Source organism: Pterocles gutturalis, unplaced genomic scaffold, assembly GCF_000699245.1.
Source record: "Pterocles gutturalis isolate BGI_N339 unplaced genomic scaffold, ASM69924v1 scaffold36881, whole genome shotgun sequence".
Taxonomy (NCBI): domain Eukaryota; kingdom Metazoa; phylum Chordata; class Aves; order Pterocliformes; family Pteroclidae; genus Pterocles; species Pterocles gutturalis.
This window is the reverse complement of record NW_010104231.1, coordinates 1-19,291: the sequence shown is the minus strand read 5'-3', so window position 1 is coordinate 19,291 and position 19,291 is coordinate 1. Positions and strand designations below refer to the sequence as shown.

General features: G+C 37.1%; 1 protein-coding gene across 1 annotated transcript; it reads right to left on the bottom strand.

Annotated features, from left to right (window-relative positions):
- Positions 1-249: 249 nt before the first annotated feature.
- On the bottom strand, positions 250-10,381 carry LOC104458273 (gamma-aminobutyric acid receptor subunit alpha-4; the record flags this gene model as incomplete). Its single annotated transcript, XM_010086998.1, has 6 exons — positions 250-509; positions 3,822-3,974; positions 5,565-5,708; positions 7,491-7,573; positions 7,677-7,897; positions 10,314-10,381. Coding segments are annotated over 6 exons (929 nt in total), but the record flags the coding sequence as incomplete, so codon positions are not given.
- Between the last annotated feature and the right edge of the window lie 8,910 nt (positions 10,382-19,291).

Here is a 19,291-nt window from a genome sequence, read left to right as displayed (position 1 = left end):
ATTGAAGAGACTCCAGGTACGGATTCACACAGCTTCCTCCTCTCCCCTGATAATCCAATCCAATAATGCAAGTAAGAATTAAATTATGTTTTACAGGTTTTTATCATTGAGTATAGTGTAGCATTAGCCTTCCACTGGGCTGACTTACACTGCATCTTTAGCTCAGAGGAACCTGGACAGAAGTTAAAGGCCTGTTTTCACTGAGAAATACTACCAAAAAGACAGAAAATGTATAAGCTGAAAACATACCGTGAGTGTCTCTTCTGTACTTCTTTCTCTTTGTACTGAAGCAACTGGAAATTCAAGAAGGGATTTTACTGTCTTCCTTTTGGCTTTTTCCATTTGAATATTAGTAAAATAGTTGACAGCAGCAAACTCAATAAGAGCAGAGAACACAAAGGCAAAGCAGACCGCTATGAACCAGTCCATGGCAGTAGCATAAGATACTTTCGGCAGTGAATGTCTTGCACTGATGCTCAGTGTCGTCATTGTCAACACTGTGGTTATTCCTTCAAAGAAATAAAGCAAAAGCACTACTGAATCACAGTAAAAGTGAGAACAGGCAAGCAGCTTCAAACAAAGAATTTTAAATGTCTTAGGAGTCTTTCTGTGCTGCTTGTGAATAGTGCATGACATTTAAGTCATGGCAACCATTATATACCTGTGAGCACCTATGTACACAAAACAGTTAACCAGTTTTTAAAGGAGGCCTGGAAAGCCATGACTTTAAGCAGATCATCTACCATTCACATGAAGAAAATGTGGAAGCCTTAATTTAATATTTTTTTCATGTCAAGTTCAATAGAATTTCTTACAAGTTATTTTCTAAACATTTGAACATAATTTAAGTTGTTAAATAGGTGAGTGCTCCTCAGACTGCAACAAAAACATGATTTTTCCTGTAATGGGTTCAGAATGCCACCTGTTAGTCTGCATCTGTTCCTCTGATCCCACTTGTAATCCAGGTGTCATTAAGTCATGGCGAATTATTTTGGTGGTAAGGAAAACTAGAATATTAGGTTAATAACTCTGTTAATTAAGAAACCATCATCTTATCTTACTTAAACCAATGAAATGTAATTAGAATTTCACCTTCTGAAAGAACAACTTTTTAATTAAAGTGTACAAGCATGAACACTGAACTCAAAAGAAGACCAGTTCATGATAATACTTAAATGCAAATACACACTATACAAAACTAATGTATGGGGTAATTTTTTCCTTTTTCATTCAAAATATCCCATACCACACAAATGCAAAATACTGAGTATATAGTGAACACTGCATAAATCCTACCATGATAACCTCAAGGAAGACTGACTACAAATGGAGATGTCATTACTCTTATGAAAAGAACACTGTACCCATTTTAATTCAGGATGAAATGCATACGGTCAGAAGAATTCAAAATAATTAGGAGCATGTTTTCCAACAGGATCCTCACATCCCCTACATCCTAAATGGTGGTATTCCAATAGGAAAAAGCTTCACCTAGACACTGCCATACAGAGAACTGGACACAATGAAACCAGTCCTTCCTATTGAATGAGAAGAAAAAAAAAAAAAAAAAAAAAAAAAAAAAAAGAGTAATAGCCAGTTCATGAAAGCACAAAGAATATCTCAGAGCAAACTCATCAGGATAAAAGCACAGATGCAAGCTCACAAAACCTTCTTCAGTGGGAAGGTGTCGAAAAACACACCACTGAAAATGTTTAAGTCTGAGAAAAAAAAATTATGGAAAGTAATTTTTTTTTTCCTGAAGGACACCCATCCCTGCTTAGCCCTATCCTTCCTGATTCTACCTTTGTCCACTTCAAGTAAACAGTTTGTCTTAACTGTCTTTCTAAGGACATTCGTTTAATAGATGTCAGAATAGGGTGAAGTGACTTGAATGACCAACTGTTCCCCAAATACAAGGGAGAGAGGGGAGGCCATGACACTATTATAGTTTACTCCCATAGTCTTTATCAGATTTCTCTCTACTAAATCATTCTTCTGGAAGACTTGCAGTTCCCACTGCAACTGCCCTTGGATACATGCCATAGGGATTTACAGGGTAGGGAATTAAGTTCTGGTAAAAAAACCTATATATACACATGAAGCATCATTATCCAGAGCTAAATACTTGCAAGCTTCTGATTAGAAAGATGTATAACCTTATAAAATATATTAAGATTATTTTAATATAAAAATTGATGTTAAAAACATGTTTTAAAATTACCACTGTCCTTCCTCTAAGAAACACCAGTCTCACACAATCACCAGATTCAAGCACCTGAAGCTCTGACTGCAGAAATCACAACCTGATGTATCCTTCCTCTGTTACCTTTTCCAAGTTCTCCCTAATCATGCAGTGTCCAATAGAAAGATCTTTTTGTTAGCCTCTTCTGACAGTTCCTCTAGAAAGCTGGTCCCATAGCAGGTATTCTGGCTTCATTCCTATCTCTTGCCTGCAACATTTCTATCTTCTTTTAAGACAACCTTTAGAAAACACAGTTCCTGTTGCAAATTGACAGAAAACTAAAAAGATACTCTTAGCCATACTTTAAGCCACTCGCTTTCAAAGGCATTTTAAAGACTTAACTGCAACTTAGTGGATGTCCAAACTTTATTTGTTTTTCAGTTTCACATATGGATATAATGACACATATCTATTGCTCTATAATATGTAAATTTTTAACCATCCCATTTTTTCTACAAATACAGATTCTACCTTTCCAGCTCATGGCAATACTCCCTTCAAAAAAAGTACTGTTATTCAACATCACTGCAAAAGCATGTGAAGCGATATACTAGTTTGCCTAAGGCAATGCTTAAGTTGAGAGCTAGTGGGGTTCTTATAAGAGCAACAACCCGTAAACCTAATAACTAATCATTAACCTAAACAGTACTAAACAGTGTTCCGACTCCACTTACATGTCTGAATGGGCCATCATGTAGAAACATTAATTCCTGTCACTCTTGCCAGCATCTATTTATCTATAGAACGGCTTTTTGTAGAACATTCTCTTCCTGATTAGTCCTACTTTAAACTACAGTACATTATAAAGTCAAGACATTGCTCTATAAAGACTGCTTTAAAAAAATGTTTTTATCCTACTTCTTTGTTAGGAATCATGTTTCCATTTACTTTCTATGTTTTGTCCTCCATAGAAGCTTTTTTGGTTTGTTTTGTTTTTAATTTTCAGAGTTCACTGTAGCCTCTCATTCAAGCTGTATTTTGATAAGGGCAATTTTAATATCCTGCGATCACTTTGCTTTTTGAATTCATTTTCATAACAGCAATGGCATAAAACAGAGAAGAGCACTAAACATGAAATTACAGTAACAGGATCTAAGTCTTACTCATGGCAAGCTTCCACTGATGACTTCACTGATAACTTGTGAGAAGACATCTGTACATCTCACACACTGCAAATCAAATTATTTCAAAAGGATTTTAGAAAGTGTGAGTTCAAGTAATTACACTGCTGTTCACTGGAGGATAAAACTACTATGGATATAGGCTAAGGACTTGACTGGATTACTCAGGGCCAAGTCTTCCCAATTTGTTCCCGCAAGCAGGTAGAATCCCCACAGACGTACATCCATGTGCCACAGGCAACCATGTCACCCTTCTGGTTTAATATTCCAAGTTTTTCTTCAGATTCCAAGGATTCACATAACACATTCTTCATACATTGACAGCAAAAATTCCTCTGAATTTACTTTATTCTGCACTAGCACAGAGGCACTGTACCCGCAGGCACAAAAAAAGGCCTATTCAAGTGAAAGTCATTAAAAGAGGAAGTACTAGAAAAAGTAAAAAAAGAAATAATTACCAAACACAGTTCTAGCCGGAACAGACTCCTTATTTATCCAAAAAGAAACTTGAGAAAGGATCACGGTCATAATGCATGGTATATAGGTCTGAATCATAAAATAACCCATTTTCCGTCTGAGGTGGAAGTAAACTGTCATAACAATATATTCACCTAAAAAAAAAGAAAAAAGAAAATATTTTTCTGACTGTGCATAAAATTTTTGTGTTGTAGAATAACTGTTTCAGATTATCAACTAGGATTGTTTAAGATTATGCTATTCATACCACTTAATGTGTATAGAAAGATATATTCCTCAGAAATAAGAACAAATGAAAGCTATAAACAAAAAATCCTGGAAGTAGTAGGTCCTTACAGTGCCATTCTGAAGCTGCTATCAAAAGCACTATAAATATACGCTAATACTGGATCTCTTTTTACAGTATAACTATGATTTTAAACAATTCTTTTGTCTTCTGTTGAAGAGTCCCAAGACACAACTTGTCTACCTACCATAGTATCCAGAACATTGTGGTACCTACCTGACAAATAAAACAACAACAATGATGCACATCAAAATACATGGAAGCATCTCAGCTTTTTACTAGGTTTATGCATCAGCACCAGTATGATAATTTAAAAAATGGAAAATCATTGAGAAGAATTACAAATATTGTAAGTTTATCTAAAATGTTATTATTCATATTAAACCAAAAAAAAAAAAAAAAGCAGTTTTACCATAAACTGAATAAACTGTCTCAATAAAGCACTACAGAATGAGCATTCTGGGGACAGTAAGGAAATTCTGCTGTTAACTCATAATAATCAATATGTCGAGAAGCAAATTTCTCATGTACTGCAAACCGCTGCTTTATCTTTGAGAAAAATATCCATGGAGCAATACATCAAATATATTTATCTGTTTTATTTTGACCACAACACACAAACTTGCTGATGCTTAGAAAATTATTCCAAATTTTAAAAATATTTTGGGAATACGCTTGTTTATCACCACACTGCTCATCAGTGACACTTCACTCATTTCAGATGCCTGTAGTTGCCATTTGCCTTATTTCTTAAAGCACAAGTCAGCAGAAGTATCTATTGTGACTAATGCATTTGTGCCTATCCTTATGTGACTAGAGGGTTTTTATGGCTTTAATAACCCATTCTGTATGCTGTACTTCTATCCCAAGCTGTTTGCCTCGCCAAACAAAGGAAGTCTTTTGCACATAATGTGGATACAGTGCTGAAAGATTACTTCCTCACCCAGGCATCCTCTTGACTCTTCAAACTGCATTTTAAGCAGTGATTAAATGCTCATTTTGTCCCTCGGAGTAATGATCTCATTCTAGCTTTCTGAAAGAGCATTGCAATCTACTATAATGAATCTGCAAACGTAAATCTGAAGGACAGAAACCTAATTCAGATTTATGTTCTCAGCCCTTAATATATAGCCCATGACATTCAGTAGAATACCTTACAGAAAGGAAAGAAAAAAGCCTCAGGCAACGTTACAGGGTTAGTTTTACCTCAAGTTGATTTTTACTGACGAGATTCCTACCTGTGATAGATTTAATGGATAATGAATCTGCAAACGTAAATCTGAAGGACAGAAACCTAATTCAGATTTATGTTCTCAGCCCTTAATATATAGCCCATGACATTCAGTAGAATACCTTACAGAAAGGAAAGAAAAAAGCCTCAGGCAACGTTACAGGGTTAGTTTTACCTCAAGTTGATTTTTACTGACGAGATTCCTACCTGTGATAGATTTAATGGTTTCAGTGGATACCGTATGCCCAAGCAGGTCATACTGAACTAAACTGGAAGACTCCTCAGGAACTTCCACTGACTTCTCAGGTCCTTTCGTCCAGGTATAAATCATTTCACTCTTTGGATAAGCATCTACAACACATCATCAGTTTGCATAAATAGGAAACCTCTTCTCACACTTTTCTAGAAGCCCAATCCAAACCTACTGAAATCAAATGCCAAGACTCACACTAACAACTTTAGAAGATACCCTTCATGTTAAGTTACCCCCAAAAACCACCCTCAGAGGAGAATAAATAGGAACTAAGGTCATATGCCAAGTGTGACGCACAAATTCACTTCACATTTGAATGTGAAGTCTAAACACAAGTAATTTTTCTGGATCAGCCCTCACTGGGCATGTAAGGTTTATCTTTAAATTAGTTTAGAAATTTCTATTTAAAATTTTATCATTATAATATACTAATACATAAAAAAGAGCATGTATAGGGAAGATACATTCTGGAGACTGGGTGCACATTTCTTTACAGAAAAAGACTGATTATACTAAAAACTATAAAATTTTAAACTTGTGTTTAACATATTTGCAAGAAAGCAGCAGTAAAAAATTCACAATAACCCCAAAATAAGCACACCCAAAGAAACATTTTACATATAATACAAAAGACATAACTTAGGGCTAGCATTCAATCCCTACACAGCCCAAACTCCTGTTAAAATCAAGTTAAATCAGTCTTGCATTTGAAATGGCTACGTCTTATTTCAAGTTTCACTGAGGAAGATATCAGATTAGTGTCAAGTGCAACTTCTGCTGGTTGGTGATTCTGCCTGAAGAAATACGCCTGTGGAGAAACCCCCACATTTGAAGCTCCCCTATCGTATAGTTGATACCAAAGCCAATTCTGGCAGCATCTGGTCTCCAGTCTCACTGTAACAAGGATGAAAAACCTTATCAGAGTAGTGTCTTTAACATCCCCCTTGTGGTTGACTACCCAGCTCTATAAGCTAAATTTCTGCTACAGAAAGACCATGAGTAGCTTCTAGCCATTCTAACCTAAGGGCTCTGGGGTCAAAGAAAATAGATTAATGTCCAGCCACTGACTACATCGACGTGTAAAGCAGAGAAGTCAGCAACCAAGGAGGCTTAGAAAAGTGACAAAATAGTTAATGAAGTGCACTAACCATCCCCAGGTGCTCTCAGAGGTCTCTGCTACAGATTCAAATCACGGAATCATAACTACATCCCTTAGCTGTTAACGCAGTATGTCCTAAAATGTTCCTTCTAGCCAAAGTTTGGAGATTATCCAAAAATCTACATCTGATTTCAAACCAGAAAAGGAAAGTCATGTGCACTAAGATTCCTCTCACCAGTCTAAAAAATACTTACCTAGACTAAACTTGCCATGCAGACTCCCATTACAGGTGAGGAGACAGGAGACAAATAAATACAACTAAAGATCAAATCTTTCCTTGAAAACTACACATCTGATTTAGGATGTCAATGTGCCTCCACTGACATAGAGGAAGTCAAATAACCTGCTGCCCTTGGTGCCTTTTACCTGGCTCTTGGATGGCGAGACCGATCCCACCTTCTTTGTCTTCTCCAGAGAATCTCTCACTTCACTGAGTATCTAATTTCTCCCTAAGAATCAAGAAAAACTATGTATTTCTAGAAACCATGTAGCCAGAATAGTGGTGTTTAACATAACAGCAGAATTACTGCCTGCTTTTCAATTCTCTGCCTGGGTTTAATTTTTCAGGTCCTAAATAAAATTCCAAAGGAACTTAACAGGAGTTTTGTCTGCATAAGGATTGTATATCAAGACTAATATTCAAAAAGTTTAGTAATCATCCAAAATCTACTTCTACTATTTTAATTCTGCAGTTACAAGAAATTTGATAATTGTAACTTACAACTCCCAAATTTGAGAGGACAAGCATGACCATCCATGGGAAAATCCACTAATCTCATGGGACACTCTGCACTTATTGTAAGCCTATAATGGAACAAATTAAATAGTCTCTGGTTGCCATTTTGTCTAGGCAGTATAACTTTTTGCATACAGTAATTGTACGAAGCTGAACAAACAAGTTAGATACCTCATTGTGTACAGGATGGTGCCATTTCTCATTATTCTGAAGAGTTTATTTGGGGCTGTCATATTATGTGCAACAGACTTTTTCCCATTCCTGAAGAAAGTGTCAGGAGTCCACACCTTCGAAACCATCAAGTTATTAAGTCTTAAAATTTCAATAGGACCATCATATTTTAATCTTTTGTCTACCCATGTCTGACGGAAGAAGACATCCATTGTATACTCCTGCATTAAATTGCAGAAAAGCAAATATCAAATTCACATGTATAAGTGTTTTCTGTAAAAAAAAATAAATCCTTTGGGAGCAAAGAAATCAGTAGCAAAGAAAATGCTAAGCCCACTACACAAACATATTTACAGCAATTAACGTGTGTTGTGTACTTCCTAATAGTTTAATTTCCCACATTAGTCATATCAATAAATTGCTACACATATTTAATCATTAAGGAATAATTAATCTAATTAGGTTGCAGGAAGCAGGCAATTGAATTTGTAGTCAATCATATAACTGCAAACCAAATTATCTCTGACAATAAGAGTCAATAGTTTTTTAAAGAAAAGATATCCATGGGTTAATTCTGCTGCTCACTGAATTAAAACTACCAGGACAAATTATTACTTCCACTTTAAAGTCAGGAAAGAAAATTTACATTCAACTGACGGAAAGCAAGCTTTTAAATGAGAAAAGCTAAATATTTCCTTTGTCATGCCCACAAAACATGGATAAATATGCACATACACACATTGGGTTTTGACTATGGAACTTCCCCAGAAAAGCCATTCAGACATGCAAACAACAACTGCAGAAATGAAGACGCAGGCACATCATGAGAAATCATATATGAATGAATGGACAAAGGAACACATTTCTCATCTCTGGAAGGTAAAGCATTTCACAAAAAAAAAAAAATAATCATGGGGCACTGAAAATGGTAAAACAGAAAGCTTTAAGTCCTTTCTAACTTACAGTTGTCATTTTGCTTTTAAGCCAATCTTTTCTGACTTTATTTCAAGCTCTTCTGCGTAATGTTACCATTGAAACTACTTGTATGGCCATATCTACTCACATGGGCAAGGAGGCATGTCTACTAGTGCAATGCATCTTAGAACTGTATCTGTCTTCTTTTCTATGGCTGTATCCTCCACTGTGGCTTATAGTTAATCTATGAAAAGTCTCTTTTCTAGTGTCATTTCTTGCTGGTGACTTCATAGCTCATAAGTAGCAGTTTCTGATACTAGCTTCTACATGACAGACTTTGTAATACGAGATTTCAACCCTTTTCATTACACTGGGTACCAAAGCAACCCAGCTCTGAAAAGACATTCTGAACATCCTCTGTACTAAGGTTACATCACACTTTGCCACTTCAGCAAGTTTTAGGAGTGCAGCCACATTCAGATTACATTGGGTCACTAACAGATACATTAACTAAAAAGCATTCCAAAAGCAGTTCCTAGATCCCTGAATAGCCTCCTAACTAATCCCTAATGATGAAAATAGAAACTCCTCTTGTAAACTCTGCTTTTGCCAACTCCTTACCTACCTTCAGCCCATGTTCTCACACCTGCCTTCTCCAATATAACTAATAACTTCCCATGTGGCACCATGTCAAATGCTTCACTGAAACCTGAGAGATGCCATGCAGCCCTCATTTTAGATTTGAGGCACACATTACTAGATTTTCTTGTAGTCCTCGTCACACTGAACAGCATCAAACTATACGTGACAACCATTGAGGGGGTAAGATGCATTTCAACATGAGACTGCTGTCACGAATCTAGCCCTTGAAAAGATATCTTGCTATCACATACCTTTCCTTTGGTAGAAGCAAATCAGGTGCACCAGAAGTGCATGACAGCACCGCATGGGAAGAAAGTTACTGCCCTGAAACTGCCTTTCCCTTAAAAAAGTTCAGGACAAATATATAATGCACATATGGCTGTTATTTCCATGTGATTTCTTGGATATTTTATAAAAAGATAAACTGTTGTGTGATTTAAGGGTATACCACTGGATTACAGAAGGTGATGACAGTTATGCTGGATTTGACCTCAAATGAATGCAGATGTCATTCAGGCACAAATAACAGTACGTGCAAATGTAACATTTCTCTTCTGTGACTATTTCATGCATGTCATTTTGATGCTCAATTTCTGCAGACACTTATGAAAACTCTTATCAGTCAAACATTCACTGGAAGAGATGCTAAAAGGGGCACAAAGATCAGCAAAGGGCATTCATCTGAAATGAAAACGTCAACAAGTATTTGTGAAATGATGTCATTATTATTCACCTGAGAATAACACAAGTTTCAGAAAGGAAAAGCAATTTCAAAGATACTAACACGTTTTCCCCACAGTAGACTGACTTAGACAATCCCCGCAAGGCCTGATTCTGCCTCTACACCATGAAAGTCTGTTTTAAATCCTACAAAGTTAATGCCTTAAGCCAGCCAAAAAACAGTGAAAGTGTGACCAGAATCAGGCCTGATGTATCTAATTATAACCTGTAAATTAAGCTGTTACTAATCTTGTCTACTTTGCATGATTGACAGAACAGTACAGATGAAGCATCCACTCCTTACTGCAGCTAATGGTTTCTCAGAACCAGGAAATGGCATTTAATCCCAGAAATACATACCATTTCTACATCAGAAACAGGTCCAAAACTGGTGACATATATATCTGTTTTGACTTCAGTAACAGGACCTAATGTATGAGAAGGAAGTGAGCGAGAAAAACTGAATTTTGCCGGTCAACAATTCCTGTAAATGATCAGTTTATCACTTTCAGCAAGGAAGAGCAAAATACAAATACAGGTCATTTCAGGTGAGTCTCTAGTAACAAGCACTGCCCAATTACCTTTACCACACAAGTAAATCAAAGGCAGCATTTCCATGCAAATCCCCATTCAGAAAACCAATGTTGACTCAACGGATAAAAAACCAGATGCCAAAAAAATTAAAAGGCTCACTGAAAACACTATGCTAATTAACAAGAACCAAATTCAGGAAATCCGCATTCTCCAAGGCATTTATTGTTAACATTTGGTCCTACTGGTAATAACTGGACTACATATATTAGCATGCCATGTGCTGGGAAATTTAGTACTGCAGGATCAAAACAAGCATCCACAGCCTGAGATGCACTTAAGCACTTTAATACTAACAATCAAAATAAAAGTTGGATATCTAAGCATTTTTGAGGGTCTGAACCTAGGTCCAGATGCTACTACAAAGCTTGTCTTGAAAAAACTAGTGATACTTAGGACACTGTCCAAAACAGTGCAACGAGGACAGGTCTTGCGCTCTCACAACTGGATGCCACACAGTAACCATCAGAGAAAGCAGTTTCATTTTAACATATCATTTCCTTTACCACAGGACAAAGCACCTTGAAATTTCAGATGGGTATTCACTCTACAGTTCACTCACAGTTCCCTTTAATCCAAAGGACACATGCACTAACTAATTTCACTGGGATATATATCTGTTCCCAATGTAAAAGGCTAGAAAGCTGCTAATCATTACCAGTTATTATGATGATTCTGTGATCAAAGAATTAACAGTTTAATTCAGGTAATTAATTCACACAAAAATTTTAAAAAAATCATAGTCTACTGATGGTCTTACCAAACCGTACTGTTTGAAAAAAAATTTATGATCTACAAACTCACAGACAAAGCTTCTTAAACAACTACAACTGAAATTTCTAAAGAGGATAAGTGGTTTGAGTCTGTTAATTCATAGATTTGCAATCTAAAAATGAAAAGAGGAAAGACTTAAAGACTGTTAGCAGCAGCAGAATATGTCCCTCTTGCAAAGGAAAAAAAAAAAAAAACTAAAAAAATCACTGATGTCACTTTGAATCAAATGTTAAAAGAGTAAAAGAAATAAGCAACTGGAAAACAGGGAACCTATACTTCTTCCACCTAGAACAAGTGTCAAACTGTGAACAAAAAGTAAAATAAAACCATGTAAAATTATTTCACTAAACAGTTTGCAAGTTATGTAGAGAACAGCTAAGAATTTTTCAGCTAAATGTCAAAAAAAATGACTTTACTGGAAGTTAAGTTTCACAGAAGGACATCTTTGCTAGATAAAATCTAAAGAAAATTCAACCTACAACAGTTGGTAGCTCAGTCATCCCTGGAGAGTTGAATAGTTTGGCATGTCTGTCTTTAAGAGGTTTTAAGAAACTCCCAAGTTCCAGATAACACGCTTTCATACCATGCTGTTTGTTTTGCAATGGGTTACTCTCTGAACATGTCAAATGGAAGTTGCTCGCCTTTCTACAATCTACAAAAAATGAAGTGTTTAATAGGTCAGGGAAATCCATGAGTGCTTAGACCCCTCATTTTACTGACAACATAGTCCAATTACATTTCCTGAATATAATTATTTCTGGAGAGCAGAAGAGCTCCAAGAGATTGAAAAAACTCTTACTAGAGCTGCCAAGACACTGGAAGTGAAGATATTCATCTGCAGCTCTAGAAAACAGGTGAGAAAAGCCCAATCATACTTGTACATAGAAATAGAAGTTATCCAATTGTCATCACAAGACTGTAATTTATCTAGGGTTGGTTTAAATATATATTTATTTCACCTGAATTTGAAACATTTCTGAAATCAAAGTCCTATAAAAATGAAGAAGCCATTTTTCCACATAGCTCTAATAAGAAAATGTAGGAATTAGTCTCTAGTCAACAATAAGAGAATACTGAATATTGCACTCAGTTCCTAAATCCCTTTCAGGAACTGTTTTATTTGATAGTTCTAAGAAACTAAATAGGAATATTCCTCAAAAACAAACAAACAAAAAAAAAACCCACCACACCAAACCTTTAACTGCTTTCCTCTGGCGACACCTTCTTTTCTTTAGCTCTCAGAACACTGTAATTTTATAATCATATCAAATTAGGCAAAGGGATAGATTTTTCCCCACAGGCATGAGCTGCTTCTTCTCAGGCATCGATTTCTTTTGTTTTATTAAATGATTACAGCTTCATGGGCAATAGCTGTTCAGAGATTTTTTGCAAGTTTATTTTTTGGAGTTTCTAGAAAGGAGAGCTAAGACCAAGAAGCTCATCTTCAAATCAGCAAGCCTACGATTCAATGCTATTAGAAATCCTATAGCAGCAGCAGAACAGAACTAAAACTATACTTGAGTTCACTCTTCAGCAACTGCTATTCTGCTCTCAAACCTTTATTTATTAGTAGGACCCATGAGAAAGAAGGAAGCGGGAATTCTCAGACAACAATGAAGCCACAAATTAAGGCTTAAAGTTTACCTTTGGGTGCTTGCCTGACATGATAGCAGTGCAGTGACAAAACAAATGGTAAGATCACATTTCAGGCCACTAGAAAATGGCAGATAACTGAGGATCAAGAAATATTTTAGGCATTGTAACAGTTATCCATCTAGTACTGACATCCAAATCCTTGCTTTGCATCCAAAACCTCCATCAAACATGAAAATGTTTGATAGGAGTGAAGACAGCAGCAAGGGACAGTGAAGCTGATTATCTCCCTAATGCTTTTTCTGCAATTGCTGCCCTGTCACGCTCAATGTCTTCCACATACATTGTCAGTTCAAAACTGTTAAGGCCAAACCTTGGATTTTCTAGCACATCCCAGTATTTAATTCCAACCCAGGAGTATCTATGGTGACACCAAAACCTATCCCTTATTCTTCTTGTTCTAGAAGAAAACATAACTCCAGTTGGTAACAATAGCGGGGGTACAAATAGTGAGTCATGCTGCTTTTTTTAACTATTACTAATCGTGGGAATTCCTGTCAACGAGGAGGTGATCTGTAGTCACCTAACCTACTTTTACTGGTGATTTAAGCAGCCCTCCAAAATGAAGGTGCTGCACCAATTAACCAACTCGGGCTCTGCAAGCAGAAGATCCTATTAGAATTCTTAACACTCTATTATTGGCAATAAAATGCAGCAAGGCGTAAGAAGGCAAATTAACTCTAAATATGACCACTTGGGCTTATCCCTCAATGGATATTCAGAAAGCATCTATCCACCATAAATCTTCAGGAATGCTGAAGAACTATTTATAACATACTGGTGTGTATTTTTATGTCAATGAAATAGGAGGAGAGTCCTACACACTGCAGCAGGAACAGTTAAGTCTGAATCACTGCTTGCAAGATAATATACTTTAAAGAAGCTCAGGCAGGATTAAAAGCAACGCCTGCAAAAAGCCAGAATAGTTCAGTGTTAGATAGAGATGTTACATGTGGGCTGAAGAAGCGATGCCAGGCCCTAACCCTGCAAAGAGGAACATAAGACAGCTCTCCCATGCATTTTATGCCAGCATATGGGTTGAACTGCAGCACAGCTCCCAGTGAAAGACTTTGGGCTCCATTATCCCTGCGTCTCCATAGGCAACTGTCGCTGCAGAGATCTCCACTGTATGTAAACAGTCAAATCCCGCACAGGCTTCCTGTATATTGCAAATTTAGCCACGAAGAGTCACACAACTGATCGGGAACATTAGCAGTCTTAATCAGTGCAGTTATTGCTGCTAGTATAAGATCAGTCCCAGGACACATAAACTACATGAAATTATATTACATCAGTTCCTACAGCTACATATAAAAGCTACATCTACATGTGAAAGGTTTGGGGCTTTCTCTTTCCAAATTCTTGCTGCCTGAATAGGGTTGATACCTTTTAAGTGAATAAAAAAAAAAATTTAAAGCCATCAAATGAAGCATGTTCTCTTGTTTCATTCTATCAGAAAGAACAGTTGAGGAACCTGCTACATGTAAGATTTCTGTTAGGAAGCCAGAACAGCTAGGTAGAGCATTTAAAAAAAAAAATAATGTGGAATTCAAACATGTGGACTGCATTCTCTACCAAAAGACAAATACAACAAATGCAGCAGCGCACAATAGCCTTTGTCTCTACGTATGTTCTTTCATCAGCATGTCTGAACCCTGCAAAGGGAAAAATATACCTCCAGAAATGAGGAGATTACTGTCTCTTTGCCTGTTCAGAAGTAGATAATCTCTACTGAGACAGCCAACAAGCTTGACACTTGTGCCAGTTTTCAATGATGTGGACACCTGTCTACTAAGAACTGGACTAAGAATATCAGCTAATTTTATACAGGTCACTGAACAACTGACAGATGGTAATGACTTCAAGCATTACTAACATGGGCCAAATTCAAATCAACCACCTGCAGGTATCTAACACCATATCCTGTTAAGCCTTTGAGTCATCTACTCTCACTAGCTGCTGAAGACTGGACAACAGCCCAAAAAAACCCCAAACAAACAAACAAAAAACGAACAAAAAAAAAACCCCACCCCACCTAATCAGCTTCACTTTACAATGCTTACTTCAAGTCCACTTGCAATCGGAAAATAAAAATAAATTACAAGATCTATCATGCTGAGCAACAGAACCTTGAAAGTACATGAGTTCCTAATAAGAGCAGATAACCACATAGATAATTTTCTTTTCTCTACAACCAGAAAATTGTCTTTGCTCTTCAACTTTATTCTGTGTTTACTTTCTGTCTAAAGTCACTCCTCCTGCATTGACAGGAAAAGAAACTCTTCAGAAATGCTGTTCATCAGCTGAACATCACACAGCCTAGAAAGGGCAGAGAAGCCCTCTCCTACCCTTAGGGGAGAAGATGGCCAACATACTTAAGTCCACCAGGTGTTCACAGGTATGAGATCATGAGAAAGAATATGAAAAGATGAAGAAAAGTAAATGGAAAATTAATGAACATGGTCCTGTTCCTTCTACTCATGAGCCAGCGTACGTGGCAAGTGCCAAACAGAACGCCACAGATCTATCACCATTTCGCTAGCTGAGAGTGAGACGTGCAGCTCATGCCAGACTCTACCTCACACAAATAAACACAACCCAAGAGGAGAAAAAGCTCCAGCTTTCACCGACTGAAGAGCAGCTACACCACAACAAGCCAGGAACATGCTGTGGGCAATACTGTCAGCCTGTTCAGAGCCAATGTTAGTGGGTTGTGCAGTCAACCAGAGAGCCTTGGGCAGGACACAAGGCACACACCACCTTCTTTCTCTGGTCTGGCCATAAAATTGGCCATTAAAAGCAAGATGCTAGAGATGAGACATTCTCTAAAAGGCACAATTCATTAAAATTAGCAGATACATGGCAGCACACAATGATGCTGCCCTCACCAGCTTCAGTCCCTCTATTCCTTCTTACTTCCCTAGGTGCAGGCTTAAACGTGATGAGTTACTGTATCATTAAAGTTTCAAAGACACTGCTGTATTTGTTAAAGTTACAATCCAATAAAGGTCTGAATTGGATCTTGCAGGCCTTACTTACCTAAAGAAGTTGCTCGGGTAGTCTGCAACCATGCAAGCATTTCAAATGGCAAATCAGGCCCAGGCCTTTTGCTTCAAGCAAATAACACTCCTTTTAAAAAGTCTCTGAACCTCTACCGTCACTTCAAAAATAATCACCAGTACAAAAGTAACAAGGGGATTTTCAAGCTTTTGCAACTTTCTATAGTTTTTCTTTGTGTCATACATAAAACTTTTAAAAGCAGATGAAAACTGGAGTCAGGATATAACTAAAATGCTTTTGCTTCAGTGTTTTACAGATGAATGAAAATAGCACTGTGGTAACACTCCTGAAGTTTTCCAGCAGATAATGCTTTTTAATTAATCACACTACAAGTGGCTTCTGTAAACACCCTACTATTATAGAGTGGTTTGACCAGGAAACCCACATGCACTACAAATTGCATTCTGAAATTTAGGCTAATGATATAATTTTTGTAGGGAATGGAAGTGACTTCATTTCCACCACCCTGTTTTCAAACATCACACAGCATTACTTTATCTATTAGTCCCTAATACCTTCCCTCTACTGAAATTCAAGACTTTAACATTTAAAGTCTTCCTGACAGCACTTGGGGGTCTTTTCTTTCCTACACGAAACTGCCCGTTCTGCTTTGTTTCATTAAATTTCTAGGTGAAATCTCTTTGCTTCTCTCTCGCTTCTTCAGATTCCACCTCCCAAACTTAATGGGAACTTTCACTTAAATAGTCTTTAATAACCTTTTCCATAAACCCTTCTGGTTTTGTTTATTACACTATCAAACATCACAGTGCTTAGTAAGTGACAGCAACTTTTCAGGTTTTTTAAATCCATTTAATAAAGTGAGTTTGTAATGAGAGGTGTCAATCCAATGCCATGGGGAACTTCATTCTTCCATTAACCCTCAACATAACACCATACTCCCACATAAGAAGTACCAAGACAAGTTTCCATGTACTCGCTGAAGTTCAAAACCCCCCTGAGAGACCATTTCCACATTTGTAAGTGCACTCAGGCAACTTAACTTCTCCTCCGCAACTGCCAAAAATTGTGTTAATTGATGATAGTGTGGAGAATCTGCATCCAGTTTTAGGAAATCTCCAAAATTTAATGTTTTCTACTTCGCCCGGCATGTGAAAAATCTTCATGAGTTGTTATTTGAGGCAAGTCTGGAAGATGCCAGCAAAATTCAGAATTTGGCTACCTCCCCAAGTCTGATTTTAAACATCATTTGTGCCAGAATTAGAAATATTTTCATTAATTTGAAGTTTAAAATCAGCATCAGCCAGACCTCTGTGCAGCCTTTTGTTCTTAAAATAAAACCATCATTTCATTTCAAGCCATGTGAAAACTAGATGGTGAATCAGCTTCAAGAACAAAACAAAAATAAATATTCTGCTGTTAGTCAGAAAGCGATGTAGTTTTAACATTACCAAAACACACTACACTTTCCATCTCTAAATATTTCCATCCCCTCTGACATTTTGTTTGCTAGCTATAAACTACTGAGTGACCCACTTTCAAGATGCAAGTCCCACTTGTCATAAAGATTCATCAGAAAAAAAAAAAAAGGTGGTGTATATTTTAATGCCTAATCCACAGTTATTACTCTGAGTTACATCAAAAAGTCAAATCTGACCAATTGCAGAAATTTCCTTCTTTGGTTGGTTTTGGTTGTTTTTTTTTTAAAGTTGTTCTTTTCAAACCAGGTAAAGATAACTTTTGCTATAAGGAGATAGGGAGGCAGGCATCATTTTCAAAAAATAAAGCTTTTTTTTCCCCCCCATGTTTTACTTACAAGTTGAAAACTCAAAGATCAGTGGTTTAAAGGAATGAAGATGCAAGAAGCAATATAATATCCACTCTGTGAAATATTCACCCAGAAATGTTTTCCGCAGGCTGAAATCTGACAGTTTTTTTCCTCCCCCTATCATTTACTTCAATATCGCCATTATGAATGTTCAATGATACAATGAACTTTTTCTCCTTGATATAGTATTTTGCTGAGAGCCTGAAACACTTTTTTTGGGTAAAAAGATCTACTCTTGCAAAATATCCTGCAAAGGACGACTGTATTAAAATAAAAATCAACATAAACTGTATCTCATATTACATATTTAGTAGTTGTTTAATTTTGGAAATCTGATAATGCTCATAAAGCATCTTTGCTAGATGACTAATTAGTTGGCATTCAACCTAAAATGACGCCAAACATAGCACATCTCTTGTACGCGTGCAGAAGTGTCTGTAACCTCTCTGCAGAGACTAAATTGCAAAAGGCTACTGGTTCCCAATGATTCCTCTGGATGCCAATAAATTTAGCTCCCTTTGCACTTAATGTGCAAGCTAACTTACAGAATGCCTTATTTATTCCACACACTCAAACTAATAAAGAAGTGATCACTATGTCAGGTGTTGTCCTTTTGACAGTCACGATCATGCATGTGAGCACTGTCTATGGCATGTGGGGAATGTGTTGGCATACATGTCAGTGTAGATGGATCACGTGTATGAAGAAGGTACTTTCAGAGGAGGAAAAAAGTATTTTGCAACATAAACCTACACAAGGATCTCATTCAAACCTGTATAGGAAACAGCCTATGAAACGCTCGTTACAGCTTTGTGCATCATGAGGAAGACTGTAGCCCTTTAAAGAAAAACAAAATCTGTATTTTTAATATTTTTATTTCAGATTACAAAATAAACTTTTATTTTGTCTTGATCCTAATGATTTTTGGTTCCAAGTCCCTACACAGTAACATCAAAACCAATAAAGAACAGCAAGCCTGTCTGCTTCTTCAGCAGCACAAAACTGCACCTTAAAAACCTGGGGCACAAAAGGGGCACAAAACCCCTGCATGCAGAGCACACGTAAAGGCAAAATCGAGACTCCTCCACTTCTAATTCCTGTACAGCAATTAAATCTACCACTTTTAAATCAAAGCTAGAATTCAGGCAACTGTGGTAAAGAACTGGTGTGCTCAGGCACCTGAGCTCTGGTTTTCCCTAACTATTGGAACAGAACCCATCGAAGACCTGACCCGTCAGGCTAGTAAAAGTACATTTGTTTCTATTAGGAGCCGTTTGAGCATTTAGGGCTCAAAAACTGCCAAGAACCAGAAGAATCTGGATGTCAGTCAGGTCCCTCCATCCCCACCAAGCCAACGCACACCGATTTCAGTGCCTTTTTTTTTTTTTTTTTTTTTTTTTCCTTCTCCCCAGCGCCACAGCAGCAGCGCCCCGGCTGTGGGCAGAGCCGCGAGGCGGGGGCTGAGCCCGGGACC